This window comes from Rana temporaria, chromosome 4 (assembly GCF_905171775.1).
Source record: "Rana temporaria chromosome 4, aRanTem1.1, whole genome shotgun sequence".
Classification (NCBI taxonomy): Eukaryota; Metazoa; Chordata; class Amphibia; order Anura; family Ranidae; genus Rana; species Rana temporaria.
The window spans coordinates 231,405,795-231,427,705 of record NC_053492.1 but is presented as its reverse complement, the minus strand read 5'-3'; the positions used below and the strand labels follow the sequence as shown (position 1 = coordinate 231,427,705).

The 21,911-nt window shown below is 43.5% G+C and overlaps 1 protein-coding gene across 2 annotated transcripts in view; it reads left to right on the top strand.

Annotated features, from left to right (window-relative positions):
• IMPG1 (interphotoreceptor matrix proteoglycan 1) overlaps positions 1–21,300 on the top strand; it is a 340,276-nt gene extending 318,976 nt beyond the window's left edge. The window contains exons 16-18 of one of the 2 annotated variants that reach the window (XM_040349990.1): positions 20,446–20,619; positions 20,714–20,896; positions 21,201–21,300. In XM_040349990.1, coding sequence (XP_040205924.1) covers positions 20,446–20,619; positions 20,714–20,896; positions 21,201–21,246 — 403 coding nt within the window. In that variant the 3' untranslated portion in view covers positions 21,247–21,300. The remainder of the gene's footprint in view (positions 1–20,445; positions 20,620–20,713; positions 20,897–21,200) is intronic. The other variant, XM_040349991.1, reaches the window with a different exon arrangement.
• Positions 21,301–21,911: the final 611 nt, after the last annotated feature.

The following is a 21,911-nucleotide window of genomic DNA, read 5'->3' as shown; positions in this document are numbered from 1 at the left end:
TCAATGAATGGGTTGAAATTTGCACTGCTCCAGGACCGCATGTGAATCACACAGCACATTCCTTTGTGATTCATGGTGTGAACCAGGCTCATTCACACCAGATGCAAGGGGATGCATTTTTGACTGTACTCCAGCTGCATTGATAGTTTAAAATACAGGTTATTTTATGGGCATAGTTCAAGCTGCATTTTCCCATACTACAAATGCACAGAAACATGCGCAAATGCATGTAAATGCCCCACAATGCAATGCAGTGCATATAAAGGCTTGTTCATACCAGCTGCTGCATTGCAGCACAGTTTCTGGTGTGTGGTGCGATCCGGCTGAGATAAGTGCAGTGGTGTACTGAGCTGGGCGGATCACGCTACTTCCTTTTTTCTAGTGAACTTTATTGAGATGTCACACAGATATCTCATAATGTCTAGTTGCCAGATTTCCATGATGATAACCCTTTGAGAGGAACCATCCTAGGTGGGACTCTAGTGTGCTTTGTCCATCTTTAATAATAATAGTTGAATGTGATTTGATCAGTGATCATTGTGCAATTTCCTACTTTCTTAGAGAAATAGGGTCACTTTAAGTATACATTCTCTAAAGCCGGCCATAGACACTTTGAATCTTGGCTGGTTCAGCATAAACCGGCCGAGATTCGCACCATGTATGGGCAGGCTGAATGTACCCAAGTTGATTGATCGATCAACTTGGGTGCCACCAGCTTGCCACATTTTACATGTGATTATTGTTAATGGCTGCTATAGCCACTAACAATAATCACTATCTTCTCCCAGCGGGGACGGCTTCCCCTGCCTACCCCACTAGGAGAACACAATGTCTCAGCAGAGGGATTCCCCTGTCAACAATGTGTTAATGGGGGAATCAAGCCAATTTCCTAACCACAAGTTGCAGGAAGGAAATTCACTCTGTCTATGGCCGGCCAGTTCTAATAATGCAGATTTGTAGCTGAAGTCACAAGAAACCAACTCTAGGTCAAGCCAAGTTTTGCTGCTATAATGTAACTATTGTGTCTAATTAATTATACATGTTTACATGCTGACCCTAAATTCCATAGGTCATGGCGCATATGATCCATTTGTATGCATATAAACATTAATGCAAACATTTACATGGGTACAAACTAAGATAAGACTGTAAAAGCCAGTTTTTCTTGTTTCGTTTTATACTGGTAAACGGAGCATTGTGAATAGGCCTATAACAGGGGTCAAGTCCTGGGGAAAAAAGTGTGGGAACTCCCACCCAAGATCCACTCCCCCACCAAAAAAAAAAAAAATATGCTCATATGCATAATTACTAAACTGCATGTTTTTTTTTTTTTAAGCAAGTTCTTTCTAAATCCCGCAATAACTCACGGCAGACCTCCGCAATGTCTCCTGGGAACAAGGACAAAAGCTCCCAGGAGACATTGCGGCATCGAGGAAGTGACGGAATACCCGCACACTACCCGATGAATCCATATACAGGAAGTGGCCAGTAACAAAGGATTACTAAGGTTTGCCTGCCCCTGACAGTGACTCGAGCTGGGCATTGCCGCTTAGTGAAGGATTGGCTCGGGCGGCTCGGCTGCTCTAGTCCTGCAAAGGGAACTGAGTTCCTGCTGTGAAAAAAGTGCAGGAACTCCGTTCCCACAGGACTTGAGCCCTGCCTATAGCATATAATGCTGCAGCATTAAAACCTGTATAAATTCCGGATATGAATGCAGCATATATGTGCATTTTCATGAGCCCTAAAGACTAGTAAACATGGGCCGAATGTCGGCTGGCAAAGACCTGCCGATTGGCTCCCGATCAGCCAATGACTGGGAGCGCAGACTGGAGTGTTTTGGGGGGGCCGTCCCCCTGTCAGAACATAGTAGAACAGCAGGGGAGATCTATGTGCTAACATTGGATTGTTAGTACAGCAGCTCCGACCTAAACTGTAGGTTTTTTATTTTTCGTTCAACCCACTGAGTTGAATGGAAAAAAAACTAGTGGTGTGTACTAGGTTTAACCATTTAAGTCCCGGACCATATTGCTGGTCAAAGACCAGAGCACTTTTTGCGATTCTGCACTGCGTCGCTTTAACTGACAATTGCGCGATCATACAACATAGCTCCCAAACAAAATTGGCGTCCTTTTTTTCACACAAATAGAGCTTTCTTTTGGTGGTATTTAATCACCTCTGCGGTTTTACGTTTTTGCGCTATAAACATAAATAGAGCGTCAATTTTGAAAAAAAATAATATTTTTAACTTTTTACCATAATAAATATCCCCCAAAAATATATAAAAAAATATTTTGGACACTTTTGACACATTTTTTGGACCATTGGCATTTTTATAGCGATCGGTGCTATAAAAATGGATTGATTACTATAAAAATCCCCCTGGCAGGGAAGGGGTTAACACTAGGGGAAGGGGTTAAGTATGTTCCCTGGGTGTGTTCTAACTGTAGGGGGGGTGCTCAGGATCGAGCAGGGGGTGCGCGCGCCCCTATTGGCTCCTGCAAGAAATTACATAGATCTACGTGATCTCGCCCAGCAGAGCCGACCTGCCGCCGTAAAACTAGCAGCTGGTCGGCAAGCAGTTAAGGAAGTGAGAAAACATTAAAGTTAAAACACTCAGGAACATGACGTGGCAGCAAAGTGGGTTTGGGAGCTGAAAGGTAAATTAAAGGATACGTTCACCATTAAAGGGGTTGTAAAGGTACAATTTTTTTTCCCTAAATAGCTTCCTTTACCTTACCACATCCTTCCATTTTGCTTTTAAATATCCTTATTTCTTCTGAGAAATCCTCACTTCCTGTTCTTCTGTCTGTAACTCCACACAGTAATGCAAGGCTTTCACCCTGGTGTGAAGTGTCATGCTCGCCACCTCCCTTGGACTACAGGAGAGTCAGGACACACACTAACACACAGCTTCTTTCTCTATCTGCAATGTAGAGAGCGTCTTGACTCTCCTGTAGTCCAAGGGAGGGGGCGAGCACAACACTCCACACCAGGCAGAAAGCCTTGCATTACTGTGTGGAGTTACAGACAGAAGAACAGGAAGTGAGGATTTATCAGAAGAAATAAGGACATTTAAAAGCAAAATGGAAGGATGAGGTAAGTGAAGGAGGACGATACCAAGATAAAGGAAGCTGTTTAGGGAAAAAAATGTACCTTCACAAACCCTTTAAAGAGGAAGTAAACCCTCAACCTTCTTTTAACCACTTGACAACTGGGCACTTAAACACCCTTAATAACCAGACCAATTTTCTGCTTTCGGTGCTCTCACATTTTGAATGACAATAACTCAGTCATACAACACTGTAACCAAATGAAATTTTTGTCCTTTTTTTTCCCACAAATAGAGCTTTCTTTTGGTGGTATTTGATCACCTCTGCGGTTTTTATTTTTTCCGCTAATAATGAAAAAAGAACGAAAATTTTGTAAAAAAATGAATTTTTTTTCATTTCTATTATAACATTTTGCAAAAAATGAATTTTTCTTCATAAATTTGGCCTAAAATGTATACTGCTACATATCTTTGGTTAAAAAAAAAAAAAAATTGGGTTATTATTTAGTCTGGGTGAAAGTTATAGGGTCTACAAGCTATGGTACCAATTACTGAAAATTTATCAATTTGATCACATCTGAAGTACTGACGGCCTTTCTCATTTCTTGAGACCCTAACATGCCAGAAAAGTACAAATACCCCCTAAATGACCCCTTTTTGGAAAGAAGACATTCCAAGGTATTTAGAAAGAGGCATGGTGAGTTTTTTGAAGTTGTAATTTTTTCCCACAATTCTTTGCAAAATCAAGTTTTTTTTTTATTTTTATTTTTTTTCCACAAAAGTTTCATATTAGCAGGTTATTTCTCGCACACAGCATATTCATACCACAAAATACACCCCAAAACACATTCTGCTATTCCTCCCGAGTATGGCGATACCACATGTGTGAGACTTTTACACAGCGTGGCCACATAGAGAGGCCCAACATGCAGGGAGCACCATCAGGCGTTCTGGAGCACCCAGACCAGTTCTGACATTTCTCTCCTACATGTAAAAATCATCATTTATTTGCTAGAAAATTACATAGAACCCCAAAACATTATATATGCTTTTTTAGCAAAGACCCTAGAGAATACAATGGCGGTCGTTGCAACTTTTTATCGTGCATGGTATTTGCACAGCAATTTTTCGAACGCATTTTTTTGGGAAATAAAACAGTTTTGTGCTTTTTAAAAAAAAAAACATTAAAGTTAGCCCAATGTTTTTGCATAATATGAAAGATGAAGTTACGCCGAGTAAATAGATACCCAACATGTCACCCTTCAATATTGCACACGCTTGTGGAATGGCGCCAAACTTCGCTACTTAAAAATCCCCATAGGCGACGTTTTAAATGTTTTTACTGGTTACATGTTTTTAGTTACAGAGGAGGTCTAGGGCCAAAATGATTACTCTCGCTCTAACGTTCGCAGCGATACCCCACATGTGTGGTTTGAACACCGTTTTCATATGTGGGCGGGACTTACGTACACATTTGCTTCTGTATACGAGCACGCGGGAACAGGGGCGCTTTAAATATTTTTTTTTATTTTTATTGTTCATTTTACTTTATTTTTTTTAGTTTGACACGTTTTCCCCCAAAAATAAATGTTTTGATCACTTTTATTCCAATTACAAGGAATGTAAACATCCCTTGTAATAGGAATATAGCATGACAGGTCCTCTTTACAGTGAGATATGGGGTCAATAAGACCCCACATCTCACCTCTAGGCTGGGAAGCCTGAAAAAAAAACAAAAAAAAAAAAACGATCCTGGCTTCGATTGCAGCGGTGAGTCAGAAGAAGCACCGGAGGGCGAAGGGAGTGGGGACGTCCACTTTTGCCTCCCGTAAGAACGATCAAGAGGCGGAACAGCCGCCATGATCGTTCTTATGGTGTAGGGAATCGCTGGCTGAAAAAAATGATATCTGAATGATGCCTGTAGCTGCAGGCATCATTTAGATATCCCTGCACAAAGTCAAGGACCTCATATGACGTGGGCGGGAAGTGGTTAAAACACATTTTTTCCCCAGAGTATTTTCTGGGTATTGCAGAGTATTGGCCGGGGTATTGCAAAGTATTGGTGTTGGGATATTGCAGAGTATTGGTGTTGGGGTATTGCAGAGTATTGGTGTTGGGGTATTGCAAAGTATTGGTGCGGGGGTATTGCAAAGTATTGGTGCGGGGGTATTGCAGAGTATTGGTGTTGGGGTATTGCAGAGTATTGGTGTTGGGGTATTGCAGAGTATTGGTGTTGGGGTATTGCAGAGTATTGGTGTTGGGGTATTGCAGAGTATTGGTGTTGGGGTATTGCAAAGTATTGGTGCGGGGGTATTGCAAAGTATTGGTGCGGGGGTATTGCAAAGTATTGGCCGGGGTATTGCAAAGTATTGGCCGGGGTATTGCAAAGTATTGGTGCGGGGGTATTGCAGAGTATGGTGCGGGGGTATTGCAGAGTATTGTGTGGGGGGTATTGCAGAGTATTGTGTGGGGGGTATTGCAGAGTATTGTGTGGAGGGTATTGCAGAGTATTGTGTGGAGGGTATTGCAGAGTATTGCGCGGGGGGTATTGCAGAGTATTGCGCGGGGGGTATTGCAGAGTAATTGCGCAGGGGGTATTGCAGAGTAATTGCGCAGGGGGTATTGCAGAGTAATTGCGCAGGGAAGGCAGAGCATTGCAGAGTATTGCGCAGGGAAGGCAGAGTATTGCAGGGGTTAATGCAGAGTATTGCACAGGGAAGGAAGAGTATCTCAGGGGGTTAATGCAGAGTATTGCACAGGGAAGGAAGAGTATTGCAGGGGGTTAATGCAGAGTATTGCACAGGGAAGGCAGAGTATTGCAGGGGTTAATGCAGAGTATTGCACAGGGAAGGAAGAGTATTGCAGGGGGTTAATGCAGAGTATTGCACAGGGAAGGAAGAGTATCTCAGGGGGTTAATGCAGAGTATTGCACAGGGAAGGAAGAGTATTGCAGGGGGTTAATGCAGAGTATTGCACAGGGAAGGCAGAGTATTGCAGGGGTTAATGCAGAGTATTGCACAGGGAAGGAAGGGTATTGCAGGGGGTTAATGCAGAGTATTGCACAGGGAAGGAAGAGTATCTCAGGGGGTTAATGCAGAGTATTGCACAGGGAAGGAAGAGTATTGCAGGGGGTTAATGCAGAGTATTGCACAGGGAAGGCAGAGTATTGCAGGGGTTAACGCAGGGATGGCTGAGCAGGGATGGATGGATCTGTGACTGCAATAGTCACAGATCCATCCCACACTGCTGCTGCCATCCGCGCTCTCCTCTCACACTGTACCGATCGGTACAGCGAGAGGAGGGAGGAACCGGCGTCATCAAATGACGCCGGTTTGTTTACCTGTGATCGCGCCGTCATTGGACGGCGCGATCACATGGTAAAAGACCGCGGTTGTCGGTCAGTTACCGAGAACTGTGTAGCGCCGGGTCTCATAGACCCGGCGCGCACAGAATTTTCAGTGTGCGCGCCCGAGGCGGCGCGCATTACTGCTTCTGGTGGGCGCCGTTAAATAACGGCGACCCCCAGTTAAGCAACCACCTTGCCGCCGTTATATGACGGCGGCTGGTGGTTAAGTGGTTAAAAAAAAAACCTGCAAGAGAACGTTATAATGAGCTAGTATGCATAGCATACTAGCTCATTATGATTGACTTACCTGAGATCGAAGCCCCCGAAGTTCTCGTCGGTCACCTCAGGCGCTGCCGCCATGTCTCTTGCAGTCTTCTTCCTTGTTTCACTGCTCTGGCGCTGTGACTGGCTGGAACGGCGATGACGTCACTCCCACGTATGCAGGCGGGACCGGCAGATCCCCACGCATGTGCAGGGTTAAGGCATTAACCCCCCATTAACAAACACGGCACACTCAGTGCGCCTGCGCCATTGTCTATGTTGCACATGCGCCGTAGACATCAATGCAGTTCTTACAGCAAATATCTCCTTAACCGTGTAGGTTAAGGAGATATTTCTTGCACCTACAGGTAAGCCTTAATCTAGGCTTACCTGTAGGTGCAAGTTGTAAGGAGGGGTTTACGACCACTTTAAGTAAAAAGATTATACATGCACATATTTTTGCAGGTAAAAAAATTTGCATTCATTATATTGTTACACCAGAGCCTACAAAGTATTGCACCCACGATCAGTGGATCATGGGTGAAATGTCAGGCTCCTGCACTTTTTCCCTTTAGCTTTCTGCCCGTACCTGTATATTGGCTTTTAGCTTGAAAGCTGGAGGAAGATTCAAAATAATGGGGGTGTCAAGTCCCTAATATGTGCCACGTTACACCCTAAACATTATAGAATTATCTAGGGAGAAGTGATAATGAAAGCACAATAAGCTAACCAGCTAAATAAAACAATGGATATGTGTAATACACACAACAGACTACGTTGTTTATTTCCTTTTTCCACATGAAAAAGATTCCAGATTTGTGAGACAGGAGGGCTTATGGAAAAAAAAGAAATGTAAAAAAAAAAAGAACGTGGGCTATATTCTTATTTTTTTTACCTTATCTGCACTCTGCAGGATGGCATCTAAGACAAATATATGCCTACAGCACAAACATTAATATGCCAATGCCATTTAAATCCATTAAAATAAAAATGATTTCTATTGGCTTAGCATATGAGTTATACTAGGAAGAACAAGCAAGTGCTCATATCTTGCTTTATATTATTTATTTACTTAGTGGCTCCTCTGCTGACCTTTTTCCACAGCTGTCCTTTTCTATTTCAAAATCTCCAGTAATCTCTGTAATAAAATACAACAAATGGCATAGAGAGCCCTTAAAACATTAATTGCACTTACTGCTACTAGTAAATAGGCTTGAGTCATAGCGAGCCGTCCAAGGGAAATCACAGAAAACATGTTTTTATCATTCCTTGTTTTTATTCTCCTTTCATAGTCTACCTAAGCACTGACCCGGTTTCTAAGTTAAGAGAAGAAGTTATTTTATGACTTCCCTACTAGAGGTTGTATTATTTTTTAAAGGAAATGGAATTACTGGGCTTGTGCCAAATTCATAAAGACTGGAAAAAGAAAAAAAAAATGTTGCTCATAGTAAGCAATCACATCCTTGATTCATTTTTTTCGGATCCTTTTGAAAATCAAACCTGATTTCAGTTTTGCCTTGTTCCAATTTTTAGGAACATTACCCAGTGAGGTTGGCTATTTTTCAGTCTAAGGCTTTGTACACACTGCCCGCTGGGCTGAATGAAAGAAAAACTGACAGATCACTATATCAAAACACACAGGGCCAGATCCACATAGCGGATCGTCATTTTTGGCAGGCGTAGCGTATCGTAGTAACGCTACGCCGCCGCAACTTTGAGAGGCAAGTGCTATATTCACAAAGCACTTGCCTCTAAAGTTACGGCGGCGTAGCGTAAATCTGCTGGTGTAAGGGCGGGGAATTCAAATGATAAAGATGTGGGCGTGTTTTATGTTAATTTTACTTGACCCGACGTTTTTTCTGAATTCACGTCGAAAGCATTGGCTTGTTGCGAGTTAATTTGGAGCATGCGCACTGGGATACACCCACGGACGGCGCATTCTCAAAATTAACCCGCAACAAGCCAATGCTTTCGACGTGAACGTCATTCTACGTAAAGCCCCATTCGCGAACGTTTTGTGCAAACGACGTACACGACGGAAAATTCGACGCTGGCCCGACGTCCATACTTAACATTGGCTACGCCTCATAAAGTAGGGGTAACTATACGCCGAAAAAAGCCTTACGGAAACTACGTAAAAAAATGCGCCGGCCGGATGTACGTTCGTGGATCACCGTATCTAGCTAATTTGCATACTCAACGCGGAAATCGACGGAAGCGACACCTAGCGGCCAGTGTAAATATGCACCTTAGATTCGACGGCGTACTAAGACGTACGCCAGTCGGATCCAGCCCAGCTTCAGGCGTATCTTGTATTGTGGATACAAAACAAAGATACGCCGGAGCAAACTAGAAGTTACGTGGCATATCAATAGATACGCCAGCGTAAACGCTTCGTGGATCTGGCCCACAGTGTTAGTACAGCAATCTCTCCCATTGTGCTATTGTGTTCTGATAGTGGGACCCCCCCCCCCACACCAGAACACAGCAGTCAGGGCTCTCAGCCAATGGGATGCCTATCACAGGGTGGTGCACTGTAATAGCCCATCTTAGCCCAGCATACCAGACAAGAAAATCGGTACTGTGCAAAATACATGCATACAGAACATACCTCCTAACTTTCGAATTTGAGAATGAGGGACATTACAGGGAGGTAGTGACCTGCAAAAAAAAGAGGGTACGACCAAACATGACAGTGGGAGGGGCTTAGGGGCCGTGGCTAAACAAAACCCAGGGCTTTTTTGTACCAATAAAATATGCATAGGCTGTTGTGTTAGCCTGTTAAGCCCTGACTGTTCACATGTAGCGATTTGGGATTGTGGACAGAATATTGTTGCGATTCTGACGTCGCTCCCCGATTGCAAATCACACTGCAATGCTGGCAAAATGCAGCACGTGTTTGTGTTCCATTCATTTTTAGTGGCGCCAAAAAGTGGATGCTTGTTGTGTGATAAGTCACTTAACAATCCCAGCAAAACCACACCACATTTGCCAGTAAAAAGAGGATGAATAAACAGAACCACCCCTTGACCACCTATCTCTAAAAGACATCAATGCTTAGCTTTACGGTGCCGCAACCCAACATGTCAAGTTTCACAGGCGTCACCATTAAACTTGTCCATTGAAGTCAGTCACAAGCCAAATGCACAGATAACCAGAGACTGCGGATGGACTACAGTGGAAAATCAGAGACTGCAGATAGATTACAGGGGATAATCAGACTGCGGATGGACTACAGGAGATACCCAGAGACTGCAGATTACAGGAGATAACCAGAGACTGCAGATGAATTTCAGGAGATAACCAGAGACTGCAGATGGCCTACATGAGATAATCAGACTGTGGATAGATTACAGGAGATAATCAGAGACTGCGGATAGATTACAGGAGATAACCAATGACTGCAGATAGATTACAGGACATAATCAGAGACTGCAGATTACAGAAAATAACCAGAGACTGCAGATAATTTACAGGAGATAACCAGAGACTGCGGATAGATTACAGGAGATAACCAGACTGCAGATGGACTACATGAGATAATCAGAGACTGCAGACACGTACTACAGGAGCCATTTCTAAAATTCTACTTTTCAGCAATGCACAGCTATACAGTTGGTAAACACTGTCAGGGTTTCAAAATAAGAGTCTATAGGCAGTCTTTATGGAGAGAAAGACCTACCTGACCAGCCGTGTTCACCTCCCACTCTGAGGTCCGGGTGTGGGACTTTCAGAGGTCCAGGGGCAGGGCTCTCAGAGGTCCAGGCGAGGCACTCTCAGAGGTCTGAGGTTCTCAGTTCTCCCACTCGGTTTCTCTGCTTCTCTGCTCCAAGCCTATACAGGCTGCATGGGGTAGGGTCCGAGCATCAGTGGAACTCACGGCCCTGCCCCTCCCTCCTACCAAAGCCAAGCCTGACAGCCTGGGCCGTGCACCCGGGAATCTGCCAGTGTAGCAGCACGCTAGGAACACATCAGCATTGATGAGTCAGTGCCAAGTGTGGAGGCCAGTGCCACTAGTTAAAGGCAGCACACTGGAGCTCCTGGCCCCACCCCTCCCTCCTGCCAGAGCCTCCTTCAGCCCAAGCCAGGCCCGACAGCCTGAGTCAGAGCGCCTGGTGGTCAGGCAGTGTAACAGCACTCCAGGCAGCACATCAGCATGGGTAAATCAGTGCCGAGTGCACGGGGGGCAACCGCCACTACTAGTTAAAGGTGGCGCACATAATAATTATTACTTCTGCACTGATGCTCTGGGGGGTTTAACCCCCCCTACCCCTCCTTATCTATGTCCCTGGTGAAAGATGGGGGAAAAGACAAGTTATTGAAAAATCTGAAGCACGGGGGATGAGGTACAATATATTGCCAAAAGTATTGGGATGCCTGCCTTTACACGCACATGAACTTTAATGGCATCCCAGTCTTAGCCCGTAGGGTATAATATTGAGTTGGCACACCCTTTGCAGCTATAACAGCTTCAACTCTTCTGGGAAGGCTGTCCACAAGGTTTAGGGGGGTGTCTATAGGAATGTTTCCAAAGGCGCATTTGTGAGGTCAGACACTGATGTGGAAGAGAAGGCCTGGCTCACAGTCTCCGCTGTAATTCATCCCAAAGGTGTTCTAGGGGGTTGCGGACTCTGTGCAGGCAAATCAAGTTCCTCCACCCCAAACTCACTCATCTAGGTCTTTATGGACCTTGCTTTGTACACTGGAGCGCAGTGATGGTGGAGCAGAACAGGAGCCATCCCTAAACTGTTCCCACAAAGATGTGAGCATGACATTTTCCATAATGTTTAGGTATGCTGGTGGTTTCAGAGTTCCCTTCACTGGAACTAAGATTCCAAGCCGAACCCCTGCAATACAACCCCACACCATAATCCCCTCTCCACCAAATTATTAGAATCAGTGCACAAAGCGAGGTCCATAAAGACATGGATGAGCGAGTTTGGGGTGGAACTTGACTGGTCTGCACAGAGTCCTAAACTCAACCTGATAGAACACTTTGGGATGAATTAGAGGGGAGACTGTGAGCCAGGCCTTCTCTTCAACATCAGTGCCTAACCTCACAAATGTGCTTCTAGAAGAACAATCCAACATTCCCATAGACAAACTCCTAAACCTTGTGGACAGCCTCCCCAGAAGTGTTGAAGCAGTTATAGCTGAAAAGGGTGGGCCAACTCAATAATGAACCCTACCGATTAAGACTGGGATGCCAATAAAGTTGATGTGTGTGTAAAGGCAGGCATCCCAATGCTTTTGGCAGCCCTCAAAATTTCACTCATCTGCTCGCATTATGCAAGGAAATTTTGAGGGCTGGCAAGTGTGGCAAGGGGGGACGAGCAGGGAAAGGAGAGTTGCGTCGCCACCGCCTGTTTGTTAATAGCGCGGGGAACATTACAGCTTTCAATTCAATAGCTGTGTTCCCCGCGGCGCGTGTCATATACACCGCCTCCCCCTTTTCCGGGCACTTTTTTCATAGACAGATCACAGGATTGGATGGGTGATCTGTCTATCAAAGTTTCCCGGAAAAGGGGGAGGGGTTGTATATGACGCTCGCGGCGGCGGCAGCTATTGATTTGAAAGCTGTAATGTTCCCTGCGGTTTGAACAACGCGGCGGCTCCGGCACCTCTCCTACCCTACTCAGCACAGGTAGGCTGCTATTGTGGGGGGACTCCTGGCTGCTATTGTGGGGGGAACTCCTGGCTGCTATTGTGGGGGGAATTCCTGGCTGCTATTGTGGGGGGAATTCCTGGCTGCTATTGTGGGGGGAATTCCTGGCTGCTATTGTGGGGGGAATTCCTGGCTGCTATTGTGGGGGGACTCCTAGCTGCTATTGTGGGGGGACTCCTAGCTGCTATTGTGGGGGGGGACTCCTGGCTGCTATTGTGGAGGGAACTTCTGGCTGCTATTGTGGGGGGAACTCCTGGCTGCTATTGTGGGGGGAACTCCTGGCTGCTATTGTGGGGGGACTCCTGGCTGCTATTGTGGGGGGACTCCTGGCTGCTATTGTGGGGGGACTCCTGGCTGCTATTGTGGGTGGAACTCCTGGCTGCTATTGTGGGGGGGAACTCCTGTCTGCTATTGTAGGGGGAACTCCTGGCTGCTATTGTGGGGGGAACTCCTGGCTGCTATTGTGGGCATGGATAAAGTTGTTGTTAATATTTTTATAACTTAATTATGCATAAAACATTTAAGTGCCATTTCATGAGATTTATGCGGGCGTGTATAGGGGCGGGACATGGTAGGGGTTGGACGGGGCAACTGGTGGCGAGTACGCCTTGAGGCCTGGCTAGTAGCTCAGGACTTGAAATTTTGAGCCCTGCTTTTGGTACTATAGAATATAATAGACAGTACACTGACACTGATATGACACTCCATGACCGGGGTATAAAATGTAAAATAAAAAGGTAAGAAAGTCAAGGACATCTAAATAATGTTTCTTTGAACCGGGGCGTTTCAGTAATGTTTATAATTTTATGCATATATTTTGCAGGTTTAATCAACCTATTAATAGTTTCATCGCAAAACATCTGTATGAATTTTATATTTGACAAGTAAAAGCGAGCCCTTAGGTTAAATAGTTGATATTCCAGAGTCATTTAAAAATCATAGTGGTACAAATAACTGCTAGTCATAACAATAATATGATGATTAGCAAATTGTGGTATATCACATACAGCATAGAGTCCAGACTTCAAAAGTACAGATCATATAATATATATTATAATGTACAGAGCAATGGGTATGAATTATATAAAACACAGCACAGTGTACAGAATAGAAAAGCATGTTTTATTTTTATTTTTTAGATTATATGAAATTATATAATTTACCTCACAGTATACAGAGTGAAGACTGTCTACTGTATATAACATACAGTAGACAGTACAGGCAGGGGCAGTGTGGAGTATAAGGTACAGCACAATGCAATGTGGTATGTCATAAATAACACACTGTACAGTATACAGATACTCCTCGTTTAACGACTTACCTGTTTAACGTCTTACAACCAGCTCTCCCCACCATTGTATTGTACAATACAGTATAGAATTTCCGCTTGTGCTCTGTACATATGCAAATTGAAACCGTTTTTGAGCTGTAGTTTTGTGTTTAGACCTTTTTTTCACAATACAGTACAGTATGGTTGTTAGACCCCTTTCATACTGGGGTGGTTTTCATGCACTTTAGAGCTAGAAATAGCACTTGAAAACCGCCTCCCATTAATTTCAGTGTGACTTTTCACACTGGAGCGGTGCACTTGTGGGACATTCTGAAAAAGTCCTGCAACCAGCATCCCAAAATGCCCTATCCATTGGAATGAATGGGCAGCTCTTTCAACGCGCCTTAAAAGTGATTTGAAAGCGCCGCAAAATGGGAGTTTTTAAACCTTTTTTGGGGTTAGAAGTCTTGCAGTTTCTTATTCCTTTGCAGCTGGTGATTAATTTAGCTGTGTTGGCAACCCAGGGGAATGGTGATTTCACTCCTTAAAGGAGTTGTAAAGGAAAAATGTATTTTTGCTGAAATGACTGTTTACAGGGTATAGAGACATAATAGTTAACCGATTCCTTTTAAAAATTATTAAAAATAGATACAAATCAATCATATAATGTACCTGCAGTTTCAGTTTCGTTTTTGCATGTTTCCTGCTTCTCTGCTGCACAGAGCCAATACAGGGCAGTGATGGTTTGGAAAACGAAACTGATTGGTGCTGTGGGGTTTTAGACACACAGTAATCACACTTCCTTGATTAGTGACCACAGAGAGAAAGCTCCCATGACTTTTTTCATCAGGACACAGACAACCAGGAAGTGTTCAGAACAGAGAAGGATTAGAGAAAAAGCCAACAATGAGGACATGAAGCCAGTACTGCAGTAAGGTAAAGGAAGCTATTTAGCTAAAAAAAATCCTTTAGTGACCCTTTAAGTCATGTGGCACTGCATGGGCCTAGCAATGTGCTCCACCATACCCAGACATGCTAAGGATCCTCGCCAGCGGTAGAAGAGCAAAGGGTTTTGAGGGAGTACTGTGAAGTGTTGCCAACCGTCAGTATTTTTACTGGCAGCCAGTAAAAAATGGGCACTTTTCTCCTGCCAGTAAATGCCAGTCAGGCCTCGTACACACGACCGAGAATCTCGTCAGGAAAAACCCATCGTTTTCCCTGACGAGATTCTTGGCAAGAAACTCTTGCCGCCGGAGTGTAGACTTTTGTTTCAAAAAGAACCGTGATTCTCTTGAAAGGAAAGAACGCGGTGACATCATTGCGTATGACGAGCATGCGCTCGTCACATTCGATGCCATCGCCGCCATCTTGCTTCACCCTACCTATGCCGTGGAAGCTACCACGCATGCATCAAAGTTATTTCGAGCATGCGCGGGTTTCCACGGCAACAGGTAAGTATACACACTCTCGGGTTTCTGGCCGGGAAACAGGCCGACAAGAATCTCAACGAGAAAAAAGAGCAGGTTCTCTTTTTTTCTCGTCGAGATTCTGGCCAGATTTCCAGACGAGAAACCTGAATGCCTCGTACACACGAACGGGAATCTCAGAAAGAAGCAGTTTTCTTGCTGGTTTTTGCCAAGAAACCCGGTCATTGGTACAAGGCCTAAGAGGAAAAGGTTGCCAGTAAAAAATATGGCGTTGATGCGTGGCTCAGAACTGTGCAAGCACAGCTCAGGCCTGAAGCCGGCTGAGACCATACAAGTGCCTGCTACAGTGTATTCGGGTGGTGCTGGCGGGGGCAGGTCAGGTGGAGCCGTTGTCTGAGCATGTTGTGTGATTTCATGGTGCAAGGGAGCTGTGCATGGGCCTTGTGTGCATGTCTGCAGGACAGGATTAAGGCAAGCCAGGAGCGGGACTGTCAGTTCTGTTTGGACTGAAGGGACCACCTGACATGGAGAGAGACTGTCACTGTGACTCAGGAGGGGACATGTTGTGTCGGTCATCTGTACTGCTGCACGCTGCTATCAGTAGCACTGTGAGAGTCAATTTCATGGGTTTGCATCGCCCATTCTAATGTATTGCCCACCTAAATCCTGTCCCTGAGCTACTTACTATATTGAAAACAAAATAAGAAATATGCTTTTTGTCTTAATATTTACCCTAAATCACATTGCTAATTGCATATTGTACTTATTTGTAGCCTAAATACTGTAATTTTGTAACTGCCAGTAAAAAGTTGGCTGTGCCAGTACATTTTGGGTGTCTTTGTCAGTAAATTTCAATCTGGTAGGTTGGCAACACTGGTACTGTGCGGTAATTTGAGCATAACAGCACCAGGGGATTATTGCTTGTGAACAGGATGTTACTTTGCTCTGCATGAGAATGAGAAGAAGTGAGTTGGAACTTAGGCAGGGCTCTCTCCCAACCTTCATGTGACAGTACTGGGTGTCTGGGGCAGCCAATCACCAAGCACCAGCCCTGTCACATGAGAGGAACAGGGTTAAGTCACATGATCCCCAATACTGCAAGTACCAGGTAATTTTCTTTGCCTCCTGCAACCAACTGGATCAGCAAGGGAGGAAAGAGAAACACAAATAGGCAGCTTAACAGGCTGTTTTTTGAAGAGCACCTATTTCTTTGCCTTGCATGGGCAAAGCAAAGGTTCACTTTCATATTGAGTGCCCACCTAGGTCACCTTATCACTGAAAAAAACAGGAAAAAGGAAAACACTGCGCTAGATAGAAAGTAATATAAAACCAAAGAGAACACCAAAATGACAGTGAAATGTAAAGCTGCCAGTACCATAAATTAGATACAAAAATTCAGAAACATAGATACTAAAAAGGTACAGCGCTAAATATAAATAATCGTGTGATAATGGACCTTTCGGTAAAAATGATCAGGTTAGTGCTTAAGTGATATAACAATAGTGATAGGTGAATCACAGACGAATATATGGAGTGATTCAAACTCAGTATTTAGAGGATTAATCCGTATTGGTGCATAAAGGGAAACTTATGATAGAGAAAGCTTCATCCACCAGGGAGGCAACCAGAAGTGGTAATGTAGTCTCCTTACCCTAACTGTGTGACCACCGTGCCGGCAGTCTCTCCAAACATGGGGCTGCAGCCAATCCCAGACGACGTCCGTTGGTGACGAAACACATAGGTGTGGCTTGCAGGTTTGACGTCATCACGCCTCTCCATACGGAGAAACACAGCACGGAGCACAAACAAGCAGGAGAAGCCTTAATGAGACGCTGCACTATCAGTGGATATTTTCATTGCGCCATTTAACCACCATTCTGTAAGTGCAATTCATTTTGGCCATTAAATAATTGTATACGTTATTACGCTATGGTCTCCCTTCCGTTCCCATCTCTTTGAGACAACAGACACCGTTCCGGACATCCTACAGGGGGTCTAAAGGGAGACCTAAAATCCCCATGTTTGGAGAGACCGCTGGCACGGTGATCACACAGTTAGTGTAAGGAGACTACATTACCATTTCTGGTAGCCTCCCTGATGGATGAAATTTTCTCTATCATAAGTTTCCCTTTATGCACCAATACGGATTAATCCTCTAAAGACTGAGTTTGAATCACTCCATATATTCGTCTATGATTCACCTATCAACTCACAGTTGTGGGACTTTATTCACTCATTTTCACATCCTCACAGTTGTGAATATTAATTTGGTTTATTCATGTGTTTTACAATGTATTTTAGTTATTAATATACCTTTTTCACTATTGTTATATCACTTAAAGCGGGAGTTCACAGATAAATGATGTTTATTGCTCTTTTACCCTTAGATGGATGCTCATTTAGTCTAGGGGAATCGGCTAGTTGTTTTAAAATCCGAGCATTACTTACCGTTGTAGAGGGCAATCTTCTCCGGCCACTTCCGGGTATGGGTCTTCGGGACTGGGCGTTCCTTCTTGATTGACAGTCTTCCGACAGGCTTCCGAAAGGCTTCCGACGGTCGCATCCATCGCGTCACGAGTAGCCGAAAGAAGCCGAACGTCGATGCGGCTCTATACTGCGCCTGCGCACCGACGTTCGGCTACTTTCGGAAAATCGTGACGCGATGGATGCGACCGTCGGAAGCCTGTCGGAAGACTGTCAATCAAGAAGGAACGCCCAGTCCCGAAGACCCATACCCGGAAGTGGCGGAGAAGATCGCCCTCTACAACAGTAAGTAATGCTCGGATTTTAAAACAACTAGCCGATTCCCCTAGACTAAATGAGCATCCATCTAAGGGTAAAAACAGGATTTTACCATTGAACCTCCGCTTTAAGCACTAACCTGATAATTTTTACCGAAAGGTCCATAATCACAAGATTATTTATATTTAGCGCTGTACCTTTTAGTATCCACCTCATCACTGTACTGAAACTGCACTTTACAAAACTGTGGGTCTTTTTAACATGCAATTTTCAGCACAGATATGTGAACTTGCTTTTACTGTTGGTGGAAGGAAAATATAGACCATCTTATTTAAAAAAAAAAACTGAGCTTGCACCTGAGACACACAAGCAGTGCCGATCCTGACCTCCCTGGGGCCCTAAGCAAAATGACATGTCACATTAAAGTTGAGAAGCGGGGGGGGGGGGGGGGCTGCCAAAAATGACATGTCACTGCCGACGGGGATGTTCTGCTGTCGGAAATTACATCTTACATTAAACTGAGAAGCGGGGGGGGGCTACTTCTTACCTCTTCTCCCATGCAGCCAGCAAGTTGAGAAGCGGGGTGAGGGGCTGAAAATGACTTCTCACCAGGCGGGGCCTCTAGTAATTTGGGGGGCCCTAAGCGGCTTGCATAGTGAGCCTATAGGGCGGATCGGCCCTGCGCAAAAGCACACCATATCACCTCTTACATTTTCAAATTTTAACATATAGATGTGTACATATAGATTTTAAAACTAATTTACCTCTGTAAACTTTTTTGTAGTAGTGGTTCAAGTCTGTAAATAGCAAGGCACCCAGCACAGTAAGCTATTTAATCACATAAACAATCTTAAATAAAAATGATTAATATGAAAATATATTTTGCAGAAGCTGAGCTTGACTGAATGTTCTCTGCAGAATCAGATAATTACATGAGTCAGCCTTGTTGTTTTTTTAGAAAAGACATATAAACCTAAGGGGACTAACACAGGTGACAACACTTACTACTTTGCTGTATTTGTCACGTGTATGCAATGGATGGTATAGCTGCACTAATTTATTTTTGTACAACATATTATTTATATTAAATTATTTCAAGTATTTATGTTAATTAACTGAATTTTAGAACGGTGTCGCTAATACTGGATACTGTATTTTGAGATACTGACCTGAAACAAATATGAAATCCAAACTTCTAATGAGCATACTTGTTTTGAGTCAGTGACTTTGAAAGGGATTAAGTTATTGGATTAGCATGTCTGTCAAGAAATTTGTGTTTTCAGGAGTTTTAAGAAATCAGTGCCGTATTAGCAAATAGGCAGAGTAGGCACCAGCCTATAGACCCCATGACGTTTAAGGGCCCCCGCAACAACAAATTAAAATAATATTGATTTGAGAAAAATTTGAGAGAAAATTACAATGAAGCGTTCTTAGATTATTTACAAAACAGAGAAAAAAAAAAGAAATACAAAACTTTACATTAAAGTTACATAAAATACTGTATTAATATAATGTACTCAATAACAACTTATAGTACATAATCAGGTTCACATTACACATTTCTAAGCCGCTCTGACTTAGAAAAAGGCTCCTGTATGACTTTGGGGGCGGCTCGGGGCGACTTGCATTGACTTCTATACAGAAGTCGTTTTGCAGGTCGCCTCTGAAGTCGTGCCACGGCTGTGTGAACCGGCTCTAAAAGTATCTCTAAAGGCAAAACATTTTTTTTAAATCTTGGGTAGAATAGGGAATGATCAAAACCCCAACCCAGTGTTTTGTTCCAATTTAGAAGACATTCCTTCACTTGTCCTGTAGACATTTGTTTTGAGTTAGGGACTAATACTAAAACCATTAGAAGAGCATAACTGCCAGGGATCTAGTGTCTTCAGAAGTAGACATCAGCAATAACAGTTTCCATATTACCTCCCTACAGACTCTTTTGAATTTGGAAAGTATGGAATGTTTTAAACTCCACATCTGTTATATTTTTTCATCTGATTGCCATTTAGTGGATTTTACTTTGCTGCTTTTCGCTTAACTCAATCCTGGTGACTGTGGTTACCAGGGCAAATACAGAAGGTGAATCTCCCTATCAGGGACATTAACACCAATGAAAGCTTGACAGGGGCTTTTTACCCTTCCCCAATCTATCCATAACCCCAAAAAATTGGAGATTCTGATATTAGGCAAATTGGTTATAGAGTAGTGACGTTTTGCTACTCGTAACTCTCACATTTGACCTTGGTCTAAAAGAAAAACATCTTATGTGGGCAAAGGCATGCAGTTAACAGTAAATAAAGTAACTGAAAAATTAAGTTGCCTTCTTCTGCAGAGGTTAATAAGGGCGCAGACCCCATTATAGCTCCTATGTCATAGGTAGGCAGCTACAAGATAAATGTAGCCCTTATTGTCATGCATACTGTACTCGATGATATTTCTATGGAAAGTTTTGTCTAGAAAAAGAAACTGGTAAATAATAATTTCGTCTTCAAAACAAATATAATAATTGTACATTTCTATTAACAAGAATCAATCCAATAGTAATTCCAGTAGGAGTTAAAATGGTGCAGTGCAGATTCTAAGACCTAGCGTGTGATGTAACCGTATTCCAGAATGCTGCATTGAAAATGGAAATGTATGTACTGCTGCTTGTGTTTTGTTGTTGATGGGTGTTGTCTGTTTTAGATGTCTTAAAGGTAAATCCTTGTTTCAAAATGGAACTCAGTGCTCAAAGTCTTCCCTTGAAACTAAAAACCTTACAATTATAACAGCATCCTCTGTTGCCCTATTCCTTGTATTTATTCTACTCAAACTGGTTGGGAACATGTATGGAAGATACAGCCACAAGACAAAATCAGAGTAAGATGGTAGTATATTTTTATTAGTTCAAGAAACAAATTTAAAGGTTGGCTATGCAATGCATACTCACCAAGTATAACACATTTTATTATAGAGTTAATGAGAAAGACTACAGTCTACACATTTCGGGAAAAATAGCCCCTGCCTTTTACCATGATGAATGTCTGAAGGGTCCCAACATCCCTATTTGTCCCACATGTGCCTACACCAGTCCTTCAAGGAACATTGATCAGAGGGGACTGAATACTCCTCAACACACACAACACGGTGTGCGGAGGTAAAGAGGATAGAAGAAAGGCCCTCTCTATGGTTTTCTTCCACTATATTCTAATAACATATAATTGCATGAAGTAGTTTAGACACTATCGCTGCTATTTTACCTTTCCTTTCAATATCACTAACATTACAGCAATTTCCCTAAAATACATGCTACATGCGTACTACAAGAAAGGTTGCCATACAGGACCCCCGTAGCTTTCCATGTTAGTCTATTCAAGGCATGCTTCTGTTTGTCACCATTTGCTCCATTTAGAAAGCTATTAAGAATATATTTATTTTTTTGCATTTATTTTATTTTGCAGATTGCCATCTCCCATAGAGAAGGAAAATCAGAAGAGCAAGCACTAAAGTAAATTTTCAGCATTGTATGCAGTTAAAAAAAGGTTTGCATTTGCATTTTTTTTATTTCTAATTAACGTATGTTGATCTAACTCCAAAATATCCAGATATGGGACAGATGTTTTATTAGATTTCTAAATTCCAATATTGTTTTATTTTATTTCTTAGGCCCCGTACACACGATAGAATCTATCCGCAGATAAATCCCAGCAAATGGGTTTCTGCGGATAGATCCTATGGTGTGTACACGCCAGCGGATCTGTTTCCGCGGAGAAATCTCCTCTGGGATGGATTCCAGCAGATCGAATATTTGTTGTGCTGCACAACATATCCATCTGCTGAAATCCATTCCAACGGATGGATCCGCTCGTCTGTACAGACTTACCGGATCCATTCGTCCAAAGGGATTCCCCGCACGCGTCGTAATGATTTGACGCATGCGTGGAATTCCTTATATGACAGCGTCGCGCCCGTCGCCGCGTCATAATCGCGGCGACGGCGCGACACGTCATCGGCAGAGGATTTCCGCGCGGATTTCAATGGGATGGTGTGTACACTCCATCCCATCGAAATCAGCGGATTTCTTTGAGAGGATTTATCCGTGGAAACGGTCCGCTGGACCGTATCTGCGGATAAATCCTCTCGTGTGTATGGGGCCTTAGCCTTCGGGCAGT